At 37.4% G+C, this 15,307-nt stretch overlaps 1 protein-coding gene across 1 annotated transcript in view; it reads right to left on the bottom strand.

Moving 5' to 3' along the window:
• Window positions 1–3,023: 3,023 nt before the first annotated feature.
• GRID1 (glutamate ionotropic receptor delta type subunit 1) overlaps window positions 3,024–15,307 on the bottom strand; it is a 532,011-nt gene continuing 519,727 nt past the window's right edge. Inside the window, exon 16 of the mRNA XM_054382279.1 lies at window positions 3,024–3,452. Coding sequence (XP_054238254.1) covers window positions 3,024–3,452 — 429 coding nt within the window. The remainder of the gene's footprint in view (window positions 3,453–15,307) is intronic.

The raw sequence follows: 15,307 nt of genomic DNA, 5'->3' as shown, positions 1-15,307 counted from the left end.
GTGCATAAAGCAGCTGTTTTCTATAGGGCTTACACACATGCTTAAATATTTTCCTGAAAGGGGACTGTGTGGTTTCTCTTCAAGATTCCGGTCATTTTAGATGTAATCCTGCAGAGTATTCAAACAGGTGAGTCACATTCTATGCATAAGAATCAGTGAGGTCCTAGAGAGTTTGTTAAGTTAAACCACACTTCCAAACCTCCCAGCATGTGGCAAGGCTAAGCCAGGAGCAGAACAGTGAATATGGAGAATTTCAAAGTTAATCGTAAAAATAAACTGTATTCACAATTCAGTCCACAAATGCAGTTCAGTTTATTCAGTACAGTGGTTTAGACTATAATATGAAAAAGGTCTAATATGTTTTATGAAAGCAATGATGCCTCAGTAAAGGTTGTTTGCAATCCCCTGCCTTGAGATTTGCTGCAGCAAATAAATAGCGTGCTTTGTGGGGAAACAGCAGGGAGCAGCTCAGACAAGCTTTGGTGAGCTTGTTTGCTACAATATTGGTGCAGAGCCAGCAGCTTACCATGGCTTTTGACCTTCCAGAAGGGAAGCTGTGGCTGGGCAATTGCCCTTTGCAACCAAGGTGGCCGAGAGAGCTGCCCACCCACCTGTGCTCTGGAGGATGCTCAGGACAAGAGGCAATGCTTTCCTTGCTCTGACACCACTGAGGAGGGAGTATTCACTCCAGCCAAGCTTTAGCTTGCAGATTGTACCCTTGCAGCTATGCAAGAATCTTCTTCCACCTCTTCTGGAGCATGTTCCTCTGTTGCCACCAAAATCATGAACTGCCAATAAAAATGACGGATATTTCCAAAGCAAATAGTTGCACACTTTGTTCTAAGTGTCTTTACAGGTACCTAGATGTGCACAGTCTTTTTGCACAGCTCTTTCTGCAATAAATAATTAGTGTCTTTGCGGAAGATGAGAAAAAATCAGGGCAAGAAATGTCTATTTTTTTCCTATGACCACAGATTTGTTAAGATAATAGTAAAAAAAAAGTATGACAAAAGAGGAAAGAAAAAACTCCCAGACTTGTGTGGGCCTAGTCTCTAAATAGGATAAATCTAGTCAGCTGACTAGAGCATTATTCATTTTTAATTAGTTTGAAGCAAATAGTGCCATTTGTGCCAAGCTGCAAAATCACGCTGTCTTCATGAGGAACCAGCTTGACAACAGAGACAAATTAATCCCTGCAAGAGTACTCCTACTGTAAGCGCACCATCAATTTTCCTCATTTAAAAAAGCAGGATGCTGAGCATGCTCTTCCATTAGGCTGGGTTTGTATCACAGTTTGACTTCTCTTCCCTACAGCTTAAACCAGAAATATAAAAATTCAGAGACTTTTGTCATCCCAGAAATATACCTGTGGCATAATTATGCAAATCGAATTAGATGCTGTCAATGGAATGTTTATTTATCCAAAAACCCGACTCAGAACGCCTGCTGACTTTCCTAGGACGTGAATGCATTTTCACCTCTCTTCAAACATAATTTCTCACCTTAGTGTAGGCAGTGATTTTGCTGCACCGAGATCTACAGCATTTCCAAATAGCAGGGTTCTAACAAAGGGAAGAAATCTGGATACAAAAGGAAATTACAGCCTAGCTACAGGGATATATTTGAGAAGACACTAAATTATCCCAGTTCTTAACGGTAGTGATGGTCCATTAGCAACAGTAGGTGGGGCAGGCAGTGAGCAGTCATATTGGGCATGCCATTTGGGAAGGAAACAATGTGGTTTGGTTTTATTTTGCTTTTTTTTTTTTTTTTTTTGTCATATGAAATTGCGCTGGTAACATCTGCAGAACAAGACAGTAAGTTTGCTGTATGTGTTGCTCTGTTTTTGTTGTCAGATTGTGTTTCACAGACAAAAAAAAAAAAGGCATTTTACAACCATTCAACCATTCCTGCTAAGATTATAGACATGGTCATTAAAATGTTTCTCTTTACAAAATCAATGGAAAAAAAAAGCAGAACTGTGCTTATAGTCATGAGCTTTGCCTTGTCATTCAGGGATATGACTTCAACACAGAATGTTGCATCCATTATGCAGCAAATTCCTTGAAATCTTAAAGAAAGAAATGGCACCAGAGGGCACAGACACTGCAATGCCATTATCTCCTGCCTGTTAAAGCTCTTCCTTTTTTTTACTCCTTTCAGCCATTGGTTTCCCCCCCATTTTCAGTCATGTACACAAGACACACACAAAAAAAATGCTGATCAGTTTTTCTTAAAAACTTTCTCCTTAACCTAAAGCCTGTTGTGTCTCAAAATATTTCTATGTGTAATACATACGTCATATATATAATATATATATAATATCTATTATATATATAACAAAACACAGAAGGCCTAAAGAAAAAGAGCAACATAGCGCAGCAGACATATAAAAACACAATTCAATAATCCTGTGCTTAAACTTAGAAACTGTATGGAGTTTTAAATCCTTGTTAGAGGGAAAACGTTCTTTTTTTTTTTTCCTATTTATTTTTTGTTGGATTTTAGTTATAATTTACATTTAAAACATTTGCTACTGCAATGCTAGTACCAGCTGTTAAATTCTCTGAGTGAATTGCCACCTTGACTATAAAATATGGTTCTGGGGAGAGATCTGAGCATGGTGATCTTTTCTAGCAAGAAACAGGTAACTTTTTTTGCTCTGAAAAAAAAACATTAAGGGAGTAAGTGTTGAAATCCATGGACAAAAAATAAAAGTACGGCCCTCAGTCCCAGTAACTGATCTTCTTTGGCACTTGAGAACGCTCACAAGTAGTTTGCCTTTTTATTCATATAGAACAAAATTTACAAAGTCATTCATACACTTTTGTTTGCTTTTTTGTTTTGTTTTTTTTACTGACTTTGAAAATTGGGAATATTCAAAATACACTTTTACCCCACTTCATTCTTTATTTACAGGTATATACAACAAAAATGTAAGAGTCTGTTCTGTTGTGTTTTTTTTTTTTTCTTTTGTATTTTGTATTAAAAAGCTCTGCTGGTTGTTTTACTGTTTGTTTTCATCATATGGATGTTCCATGCGATGGTTCCATTGCTTCTGGAATGACTCCCCCCGGCACAGACTGAAAAGACATTGGGATCGGGGTTTTCACGGGGCTCTGACGAAATAGTCCTCCATTTGGTGACCTGTGTTTACACTGTATGGAGGGCATGGTGGCTGAGCTGCTCAGGGGCAGCGGCAGGTTGCTGCCAGAGGCAGCTGTGAGTGTCCTGCTGGCACCATGAGTTGTCTGTTCTGGTAAAAAGGTGGTGACAGAAAGTTGTGTGTTCTGGTATTCACGTACTGGCTCCAGGGTCTGAGCTGGCTGCATGCCACCGATCTCCAAGGCTGAGATTTCAATGGACGCTGGAGAGATTTGCTTGTGGGCTATGTCCTCATCAATTAAACTGTTCATGCGTCTATGGACTTGCTCCAGGTTCACTTCTTTGTCCTAGTGAGGAAGAAACCAGAACAATCAGTCTAAACACAGCTCCAATCCTATCTGCCCCCACCTCCACTTCCTCTGTGTGACAGGAGTTGCTGTTCACTCATTACATTGCATTGATTTCATCTGTGCCTATGCAAAACCTTGAGGTGTGCCCAACATCTCCAGCTGAGAAACACATGCTGAAGAAAACCATCAGCTCAATTTCAGTTTGTAAAATTCCCTGATGTTGTCAATCCCATCCTCATTGGAGGTAAACTCTGGTTCATCTAATAGGAGCTGACACAAGGGAGCAGCACATCCCACAAACTCTTAGCTCACCTTGCATATGCCTGGAACAAATCATATGGCAGGCAAACATGCAAGCTGGGATTCCAAATTCCAATGAGCAGCTCATGACCTTGTAACCACAAGACAGTGCACCACTGTCTCATCTAGTTGAGTATATTTTCTAAGGAAGTGTCAGCAAAACATTGTGCACTGCCTAGCCGACTCCAGAGTAGTTGCTCCATGCAACAAAATCTACTGCCTGGGGGTTGTGATGGTGAAGTCTTCTCTTCCCAGAAGGAAGCTCTGGGCTGCCTATGTGGCACAGTTTATAGACCTGCTGGAACATCACTAAGAAAGACTTGCTCTGGCAGCCCTGGGGAGGGGACCACTCATTTGTGTTTTGAACAGTTGTGTGGCCAACTATAAGCTGTTTATCATCTTGACATGTTATCTGGTAAAAGACTGGCTGTGGCCAGAGCTTGGGAAAATAATGCTAATACATACTATCTTCTGAGAACATGATGCCTAAGAATCCCAGAGCGGTGTCTTCAAAAGACTTTTGGGACTGCTTACTCAACAGGTTTTAGCTTCCATGAGGAAACACAGCAAAAGAAGTTGTCTTTAAAACCTGGAGCAGCAGAGACCTGCAATGGGCTGTTTATCATCTTGATGCAGCATTCAGGATGCTCAAATTGGAAAGCAACAAAACGGGCAGGGTAGAGTTAATCATGTAGGATGCTGTATGTTGGAATTTTAATAGGTAGCATTGTATTAGCAATAAAAAGATATTATATTACATCATATAATTTATCTGTATTTCATAAGGCACAGCTATGATCTGCAGTTGCAGTTTTTTATTGCATGTATATGATACAGGAGACTAGCAGCAAAGTTCCTATAAAAGCCCAAAAACCCAGGAACCGAAGAAATTCCCTGATCTGACAGAATTGTGTAATTACATTCAGCAACCAGCAAGAATCCAGACTGAAAACTTTTGTGTTCCAGTAATACTTCATTGCCTGCGGACCAATGTGTATTTAAGTGTTGGTTATACCCAACACCAGCAGTCTTACAGCTGCTCTGATTCATACCAAAAACTAGGTTCTGTGAACTGAGAAGTATCAGGTGCTATTGCCACACACTCCTCATGATTGTTAGAACTGGTGTTGAGATGGAGCACAGAATTACATTATTATTCTAGCAGTATCTACTGCTATGCAACTTTGCTTTCACCTGCAAATTGACAAGCCAGCTCCAAAGTCCTTGATTCCAGTCAATGTCAACTATAGATTAGAGTGTTTTAACAACACTTCTACATTACTCAAGAACCATTGGATTTGCTGATCTCTGCGTGGATTTGGAAATGAATTAGTGTTACATGATGATGGACCCAAACCAGTGTCCTTAGCTTAGGCTAAATCCATATTGATTTCAGCTGGAGTACAATTGTTCAGCAATTACAGGGCTGAGCTGCAAGTTGCCCTTCCTTTGCTAATCAGTAGAAAATTATTTCCTATTTCATTTACATCCAAATTCACTAAAACCTCAATCAAGCTCCCAGAAACCCAGGGGATATCATCTTCCTCACCAAATAAACAAACTGTTTTTTTTTTAAAAAAGCATTGCTTTTTCAACCAACTCTTCTAAACAAAGCATTTTGAGTTAAAAAAAAAAATCAATGGACATTAAATAAAAAATAAACTTTTGTGGCAGAAAGGAACCACACAATACTTGACCAGATAACCCCTTTAGCTGCATTAAGTCCTTCTTGCCAACAGCCATACCCGACCTTTTGGGTTCTTAATTCAAGGAACAGACAGTTCACTAAGCTGATGAGAACACAGAGCCTCTGCCATAACATCCATAGCTAGGTAAATTAAGGATTTGTGGTACAAGGGCCAGAGAATGGCATAGACTTAATTAATAGTTTTATTTATTTTGATTTTTTAAAGCAAAATTGTGGACTGTTGTCAAATATGAGAAGTGTTGTTATCCCCTGCTGGGAATAAGGGCTGAACCTCTATGGGCTTTCTTTCACACAGACATCCAGCTGTGTTTTCTTCCCCTGCCTACCAGTGAAAGCTAGCTGCAGAGTTCTGCTCACCCACAACTTCAGCTACCATCACATGAGATGATATCTGTCTAAGGAAGCTAACTTCCAGAAGCCTGTTATATAAATGCTTCTTTAGATACCCTGTACTATTTTTTTTCCTCAGAAATGCTGATTGTTGGCGTTCTAGTCATCCGAGACTTATATTCTTGCTGAGCCCCTACTACAAAAGAAGTAAAAAGTCGAGAACTGATGTCAGAATTGAGCAAATACTAGAACAAATTTTCCTAAATAAGACTTTGGAGAAATGTTCATGATTGTTATAGACAAAGTGGTTGTTATAGACCATGTTGTTTCCCTCCACTGGACTAGCAGGACTGCCTCCCTTTTTTTTTTTTTTTTTTTCCACTATGCACAGTCCAGGCTGGGCCAACATTAGTCAGAAAATGGTGGATCTGATTATGTTTCCTTGTGCTAAAATTTTCATTATAATTTCCTGCACACAGACATCACATTTTATTTACAACATTACACTTCATAAAGTAAGTAGAGAAGTAAATGCTTGAGTTTTGTTTTTTTTTAAGAGGCAGGGGTGTGAATTTCCTTTGCCTACTTCTAATTCTTTTTTCAGCATTAAGGACAGCTTTCTGAACTTATTAAGGTCAGAGAAAGCTTTCTAAGGGCTTCCAGAGCCCAGAAGTTCACATTATTCCTTCTTTTTGTTGTTAAAATGAAATGTTTGTAAAGGTTAAAGAAAACAACTCTGTCTCTGAGGAATAATAACACCATATTTGTAAAGGTTTTTCCCTTTCCTTTGTCTTATTAGATGAAGAGTAGCTAAATAACTAAATGCCAAGCTTTGTATGAAACTATCTTAATGCTGAATGAATGATTTTTCAAATGCTTTAAAAAAAATAAAAATATAAAAATCAGAAAGCCTTGAAAAGATTAGTTTCTTATTACATACTGTAAAACTGCCTTGAATCCCTAGAATTTCACAATTTAAGGCTTTGGGATACCTTTATTTGACAAGCCAAACTTCCAGAATTTGCGAATTCTGTAAACTCATATTTATTTTCTTTTAAATGTACTTCTGAAAAATTCAGTAACAAAGTATCTATTCATTAAAAGCATCAAAGTGAATGGAAAAGGGGTTACAAAGTAATAAAGTTAGAAAACCAACTCCTTAAAATTGTGATATTTTGCTCCCTTTTTGGCTCAGTGTTCTTTGTTTTGTTCTACAATGCTCAACAAATATCAAGTAGTTGTTATAATTTTTAAATACTTCATTAGGTTGCACTTTTTCCCATTTCCTGAGGCTTTGCCACTTTAATTGTGAAATGTTATTGTAGCATTTTACAGATTTTCAGGCTTTCTGATGCTGTAACTGTTCTCTATTTTTGCATCTCTATGGCAAAATTAATGAATTAAAATTAATACATTACTTTAAGTTAATAAATTGAGGCTTGAAGCTAGAGAGTGACAGAAGCACCATACCTGGCAGCTGGATAGAAAACCCAGAAGCCATATAAGCTGGTGTGCCAGTTTTCTAGCACTGAGACTTTCCTTACCCAAAGGACAGCCTGCTGGGGGAAGCTTTCCTGCTTCTCTTCACAAAAGTTTCTGGCTTCAGCTTCATTTAGCCCCAGTTAAATATCTTTAAGAGCTGAATGAACGAGCTCCAATCTTAATACTCCAGTATCTGTGACAGACATAGGTTTCTTCTTTTTCTATTTTGTATTTAATATGCAAAAACTTAGTTAATGTTATAAATATCACATCTCAGATGTGATGTTTCATGCCAATTCAGCTTTCTTTTTCATATATAGTTACATTGGACAAATGGTATACACTTGTGTTCCCAGAAGGAGATCAAATATTTTTCCTTTGCTACCTTCATAATTCTAATTTCATTGTTAATGTTGTACTCTAAACAGATCCCTTGAAAAAAATCAATCAGTGAAGAGAAAAATAAAAATAATGTGTAATGAAAATTAATATAAACACTGGCTTATCCTCCTCAAGCTTAAGGAAAACAGCTAACCAAACATTCCTTCTAGTCAGGAAATTCTCTCATTCATAAATACCAGTTTAGATGTCATTCTTCCCCAATGAATCTGAGTTCTGAAAGAATGAATGAAGGGCATGTTTCATATATATCCCAAGGACTTTATCATGAGTGACAGGTTCAATGGCCTGTGACTGACAGCAGAAACACACCATGGCAACCGTTGGTGTGGATTTGAAGGATGCTTATGACAATTATCTAGGAACCACTAAACCTGCACAATCACACCTGCAAGAAATTGCAAATCCCTTTCAGGACTAAGCAAGTTGGGCCTTGTGTGAAGAGAAATTATGGCAAGTTATAAATGCAGAAAGAAGTATTTGCAAAGTAATATTTTTGCCCCCCTAGCTTATTTTCTGTGATATTTGAAAATTGGCTACAATAAAAGCACATGGGTAGTCAGACTGAAATAATATGAAACTGTTCAGGAGGTTTGGAGTCAGTTAACATTATCAAGTTTGAGAGACATCTTTGTATGGAAAGGAGATACTGAGTGCCGTTTTCAAGAAATTGCCAACATCACTCTAAACACAGTTAATTAAAAGGTAAAACTGTTCATCTGTCAGGATTGAAACAGTTGGGATTTACCAAAGGAAAGATCTTTGAGAAAAATATTTTTATTAAAGACAGTAATGTGGCCTCTTGTTCTTACTTGTGATTTCTCTGATCTTATCAAAAATCACAATCAAAAATTGGCTTCAAGGTAAGCCAATCAAAGAGATAAAAATGTTACAAGATGATGAAGCAGTTTCACTAAGGCTAAAAAAGGAGACAAACACCCAAAAAGCAAAGCCAAATATCTGCAGAAATTTGATGCTAAAAGTATGCCAAAACTTAGATAAATTACATCTGCATTTCACACATGGAAACAAAACCACAGCAGACTACAGGAGAAGAAAAAGACTACCGGTTCTGACACAAAATATGAAGCAGTAAAAATTCAGAAACATAGCCAATGTGGGCAGACAGTCACCTACACTGAGAGACTATCTCCCAGTCAGATGCTGATTATTAAAACACTGCCAAGTATTAAAAGCCCTCTAATGCAGTTCTTAAGAAGCCTTAGGAGATATACAGAAAACACTGTTTTTAAAGTAATATAGTGTTAATCATCAACCATGCCACATTTATGGTTGGTTGGTTGGTTTGTTTCTGTCTTGGGTGAAGATATGAATGAAGCATTATCTTTCGGTAAGAGACATAAAGGTCAATGTTGCACTTTCATTCTGTGAATGAACTATTTTTAAAAATAAGGCAATTTTGTGATTAGGACAGGGGTTCAAAATTTGAGTTAAGCTTCACCCTCATCTTCTGACTGTGATTAAATTACATGCCAGTCTCTCTACCATCCATATAAAGATATACACATGTTACAACATGCAAATATCAGCAGCGATGAGATGCAGAGGATGGAAGGCACACATGTACCCAGCTAGGCAGAAAGGAAGTCTCTGAGGCATTTCCATGCACAGACAGACATACCACATAACTGAAAAACCAAGCAGAGAAAGAAAATGGAAACAATGATGTTTCCATGCTCAGGTACCCAGAAGCTAGTCTCTTAGCTCAGCATCAAACCCCACAGCCCCACCCAGCTACAAGCTTCTGTTGGTGAAGTTTCAGACATCACGGACTGAACCATTTAGCTTGTTAAGGAGAAGTGAAGAAGCTGCAGCTCTGCACATGTACATTTGTTTAAGCGTATTTATCATTACTTTCAGCTACAGCTATTGCATAGATAAATTTTAATTTATTCCAGAAGAGTCTGACATAGTGGCAAAACCAGGCATATCTGGCTTGCTCAAGAGGCAAAAACAGCGATGATGTATGTAATACAGGTGCTGCAAAAGAATGACAACACAGTATGGTGTTATATTAATACAAATAACCCCTTTTTAATAAAACTCAGTTTGCTACACTCATTATTCCAGAGATTCTGCAGTTGACAATGCAGTGAACTGCAGAGAGATGTGTAAACAAATGCAGAGATGATGTATGTTTGCTGTCATTAATTTAACACAGGCAACTGACCTAGTCAAACAGCACTTAATGTTACATAAAATTTGCTGAGTGGTTTCTGAAGTGTACTCTGCTAGGTGCTGATTTGACCATAGCAGAGTCTTATTAGAATTAAGTACAGACGCACCTCAAGAGTCTACTTGAAAAAATACTTTTATAAATAGGCCTAGCTTTGCAATCAAGCTTCTTCTAAGTGGAAACTATGCAATGTATTTTAAATTAACAGTTAACTAAGCTATCATCCATAAAACAGCTGCTAGAAGAATGCGTTCTGATATCAACTGAGGTCCAGTTGAAGACTGTTATTCAATTGAAAGGGTAAGAGTTTTGCAACACATTAATTTCATTCAATGTGTAACAATCTTCAAAAAAATAAAACTTCATTTAAAAACATGTACAAGAGGCCACCTTATTCACTAGGAGATGCTCTCTATCATCAGAGAGCAGATATTTCTTTATGAAGAGACAGTAATATTCTTTTCCCTTCTAAGTAAACCTGGAAAAAAAAGTGAGAAATAACAAAATACTGCAATGATGTTAATTTGATAGAAAATTCTTTCAAACACATTACCAAAGTTTATTCCTACCTACCCACTGTCCCAAAAATATCTGTAATTGGTGAATGTAAGAAACCAAAAAACTAGAGAGCAATCAAGTAATAGTGACTTGGTACAGAATTTCTACAAGTAGCAAGAAGCTTGATGAAGCAGCTTGTATCTTCCCACGCTAATGTTGTCCCCTTTATCCAGGTTGGATTTATCTAATCTGAAACCACACCTAGCCAAGGATTTAATTATTAACAGGGCTGTAACTGTCCAATGGTTTGTGCCTGTAAGCATTATCCAGAGATGTATCAGACTTTAAACTCCCCACCAGGCCATTGAAGCTGATGATGCACAAAAATTTAAACCAGCTAAACATCTGTCTTTATTTTTTTTTCCTTCAAATAAGATGCATCCGGTGACAACAGGCAGACCCCCAGTCTCTTGCAGTGATCCCCTCCAACACCCATCAAATTCCATTAACTAAGTGCAATCACAGAGAAATGCTGGCCAGTCGCCAAAACCACCAGCAGACTCAAACCCCCAGGATAAGATGTTGTAAAAGCATCCTCATTTGTTACTCAAGACAAAAGGGGACATTCAGCCTCATGCTGAGATATTCAGCCTTTCCAGCCCTTACCAACCTTGGTTCACAAGCATGAGAAGCCGGAACACAACTACAAAGAAAACGACTGGTTGACATTATATGTTTCTGCAGTTTTCATGAGGTTAAAAAAATCAACAGGACAGTAAGAGAATGCAAGGAAACAATTTTCAACACAAGCAGCAAAATGCAGTAATGAGTGAGTGCTGGTTGATGAGCATGCCAATGTCTCTGCTTGGGAGCTCTTTTAGAAGAAAGGAGAACTTGCACATGGAGAAACTTTTACTGTGCACACATTGCATATACTGTATTTACAGCATATATTGTATTTACAGGCATTTCCAACACCACAAAGGTTAGGTTCACGGGGAGTTCCAGGGAGAGGTAAGTATGAGCAGAAACTAGCAAGGATTCATTGTGCAAGCATTTTCAACAGCAAACCAGTTATCTATATGTTTATTATCAATTCTCACCATGCTTCTGAGGCCCAACCTCACACCAGTGGCCATCTCCAGAGAGAAAGGGAAAGAAAGATGTGAGAAGAGAAAAAAGGATCAAGATAGTAAGGCAAATAATGTAATGAATGTCAATCTTTTTAGCAAATATATACGTATTACTTGTTATACTTCTGGTTCACAGAACCATAGAATGGTTTGTGTTGGAAGAGACCTTAAAGATCATCTACATCCAACCATCCTGACACGGACAGGGACATCTTCCACCAGACCACATTGGCCAGGTTGTTTGAAATAGCAAATTCCAGCTACTGCAAGCAGAGGGTGGCCCTGTGTTTTCACAGGGTGGTGCTTTCAGAATTGAACTACATCTAAAATGACCCTGTGAGGTGACAGATGATTCTTTAATGAAGTAAAGATTAAATTCACAAAGGTTCTGTACCAAAACTCCCTAAAAATTAATGGATTCTTTGCACTTCTTTGCACTGCTTTTAAATCCTAAATTATTATCTAATCCATAAGGGATGTAGGTTTTCACCTTTAATGGTTTGATTTACTCTGATGGAGCATCAGGCATAACAGACTGCTCTATCATCCCCCTTCTTTGCCATTACAGACAGGTTAAAACCAAACCCCCAAAGTTCCCACTTTTTATTATCATGCAAGGAGTAAAACAGAGAGTTGGCACAGGAGACACAACTTGCTTCTACAACCTCCCAGCAATACTTGCCTTGCAAAGAAAGCCTCTCCAGTCCAGATATGTGAAAGCCTTAGAAAACATCTACTCCTGACTTCGCCATAAATGTTTTAATTAAAAAAATGAATTTTGAGAACGTTTGTGCACCCTTATTCGAGGCTGTATTTTGGAAACTGCCCACACTTCTATTTCAACATGAGAAAAAACATGTCCAGCCAAATAATAGCTCAGCATAATAAAAATCTGGTCAGCAGTTTCCCAAAAGAGAACACTTGGATACTGAATAATTCTGAAGAAATGGATCTTGTTAAGTCTGAGTAGGCCTTTTCTACATATATGCTTATAAATATGATTCTTAACTTATGGAAAAATCATAACCAAACCATCAATTACTGGTACCTGTGATTCCTTAGTATTTTGCTAATATCAACCACAGGTTATTTTGGGTATTACAAAATTATTTAGATTCAAAGGATAAGTAGATTTATAAATTGCTTGTTACTATTATTGTATGGTAAGTTCAAACTTCAGCAAATCACTTTGATGTACATATAACTTCCATTTTATGCTTTATACATGTTGGTTTCAAAGCAGCTCAAGTCTCATCCTACACCACTGAAATGAATGGAAGTGTTTTGAGGATTTGGGAGAGATCAGGATCAAACTCTAATTTCATGTGTATGTTTAAATGCTTAGTTGGATCAAGGCCCATGGTAACTTACAAATCACAAAAATGTACAAAAAATATGAGAAAACAGTCATGGTTTATGTGTTGAGTTTGGGGGTTTTTTGTGTTTGGTTGTTTTTTTTTTTATTTTAAACTTGTACCAATTTAGTTATTACCAAACATTCAACTCCCCTCCCAAATGGTCAACTTTAAAATACCACTGCAGTCTGAGATAAAATACACAAACATTAGCTCTGTAAACATTGTGTGAAGAATCTAATACATTAAGGCTTGAATTCAGTAAAGTGCATAAGCTCATACTAAGCACATGAGTAACCACAGAAGTTCTCTGGGATAGATGATGTAATACAACTTAAGAAAGTACTTAAATTTATTACCAAACTGGAACTTTGAACAGGTTGTTTCTTTTTTACTTCATTGTGAGCTCATTTCTGTTCAGTTTTGTCCCTCCCTCTTAAGATTCACGCTGAGTAAATCCAGTTTATATCTCTCAGAATCCCATTAGCAGGTTTTTCTTATACGACTGAAAAAAAATTAAATCAAACACAAAAATCCCTTCCTTGCAGCTAGAGAAATATGTTGGAACCAAATTTGCATGCTTCAACACTGCTTTTGGTAGCAGAAACCTGGGCCCAGTGTCATTAATCACAGGGATGACATGTCACTTTTAAATCCATTATAGCCCTGACCTAAATCTATGGCAATCAGCAGCAAGAGTTGGATGACTTCACTGGATTCTGAATGAGCATGCTGCCTATGACCAGATACTACAGAATATCTGCTTCACTGCTAGGGACCTCTAAAGAGAAAATTTTGTTTCTTCAGTCATGTAAGAAGCCAATGCTGAATTACTTAAGATGTTTTTTCAGCTATGAGAGTTTCTTGTACAAGGAAATTTATAAATTACATCTCCCTCTCTTCCCCCCCCCCCCCCCCCCCCTTTTTTTTCCTCTTCTGTAACTGATTCTTCCAGCTTATATTTATCATCAAACATTAAACTTTGCATTCTGGGATGACTGACTCATCAACACCACTTTGCTGATTTAAAAATGCTAGTTAAATGAAGTTTCTCAGCTTATTATATCCAAAGATAGCTTGAAACTGATTTTTTAGATGGCATCAAAATGCATTATTTTGCCAGCGTTTGCATGATTTATTTTCCCCAAAAAACTTTATTTATTCTTAGAAAAGTAGAATACAATACAGTGGTACAAACAAATGATCATTTATATGCAACTGAGCGAAAAAAAAAAAAAGTACAAAGCTTTCAGATGTGATAAAAATACAGAAAAATAATTTAAAATAAAAACAAGATAAAATATAGAGGACATGCAATGAAGGGAAAATAAAATATCAGTTTGATGATCTCATGTTTCCTTTCACTTTCAAAAGGAACCATCCCAGGGGAAATCAAATTGTCAGATAAAAAGATAACATCACAAAGGAGACAAGGTAAATGAAGTGACAAAGAAAAAGACGAGAAAAGTGAAAATAATGGTGGAAGCATAAGACTCTTTAATAATCAAAACCAACACTGCTGACATCATGCTGAAGGTACAGAAGCCTGGATTACCATGAAAAAGTGTCTGGGAAAGAAAGTGAGATGAATACGATGCAAACCACAATCTTAACAGTGACAAATTTTGATCCTTGGAGCTGTATCTGCTAGCTCATATTTCCACTTCTAAGGTACACTGAGTTCCACAGTCTTCTAATACCAGAGAACGGACCTAGTGGGTAACTTTCATGACTGCTAAAGCTGGAAATACGAATTTTCGAGGTAGGTTAGAATTTGCATATCAATGAACATGGAAACAGGGGAACAAACTTAAGGCAGATCAAACAAGGATGCCCTGGCCAGAGATACAGTTTTCCTTTCTTTCATCCTGAATACTGCCAATATATTTTCAATTAACTTTTAGAGCAATTTTGCTACCTCCCACTATTCTATAGAGCTAGAAAGTACTGCAGAGTCCAGGCTTTTTGAGGTTCGGTAACATTTAAAACATTATTAAACTGGGACTAGTAGGAAATGGATGAGAACATACTGTTACTAGCACACAAGGCTGTTCCCACTCTGGACAGTATCTGAACTGCTGCCCCTTTTTCATCATTTAGAAGTAAAAAGTGAGAAAAGAAAAGTGAAAAGTGTTGAATAAAGTCATTTTGCAGAGGCATGAGAAAGTTAAGAAATCATAAACCAAGCTGTGAAGACTGTGATTGTTAATGAATTATTGATTTGACACAAGTTATGATGCACAGACTAATAGCAACTCAGAGAGTAGAAAATTATGCTATTCCTTAACCCAAACCTGCATGCACTACAAAACTGCAAACACTCTGGGTACGGTTTCTGAAACACTCACATTGTCAGGAGTAGCACAGACAGTTTGAAGAAAATAACATTTCTGATTTATAATATAGATTATCTGAGTTAAAAAATAATCAAATCAAAGATTTCTTGAGAT

This window comes from Indicator indicator, chromosome 7 (assembly GCF_027791375.1).
Source record: "Indicator indicator isolate 239-I01 chromosome 7, UM_Iind_1.1, whole genome shotgun sequence".
In the NCBI taxonomy this organism is placed as follows: domain Eukaryota; kingdom Metazoa; phylum Chordata; class Aves; order Piciformes; family Indicatoridae; genus Indicator; species Indicator indicator.
Note: the sequence above shows the minus strand (reverse complement) of the source record. Positions and strands in the feature narration are given on the sequence as shown.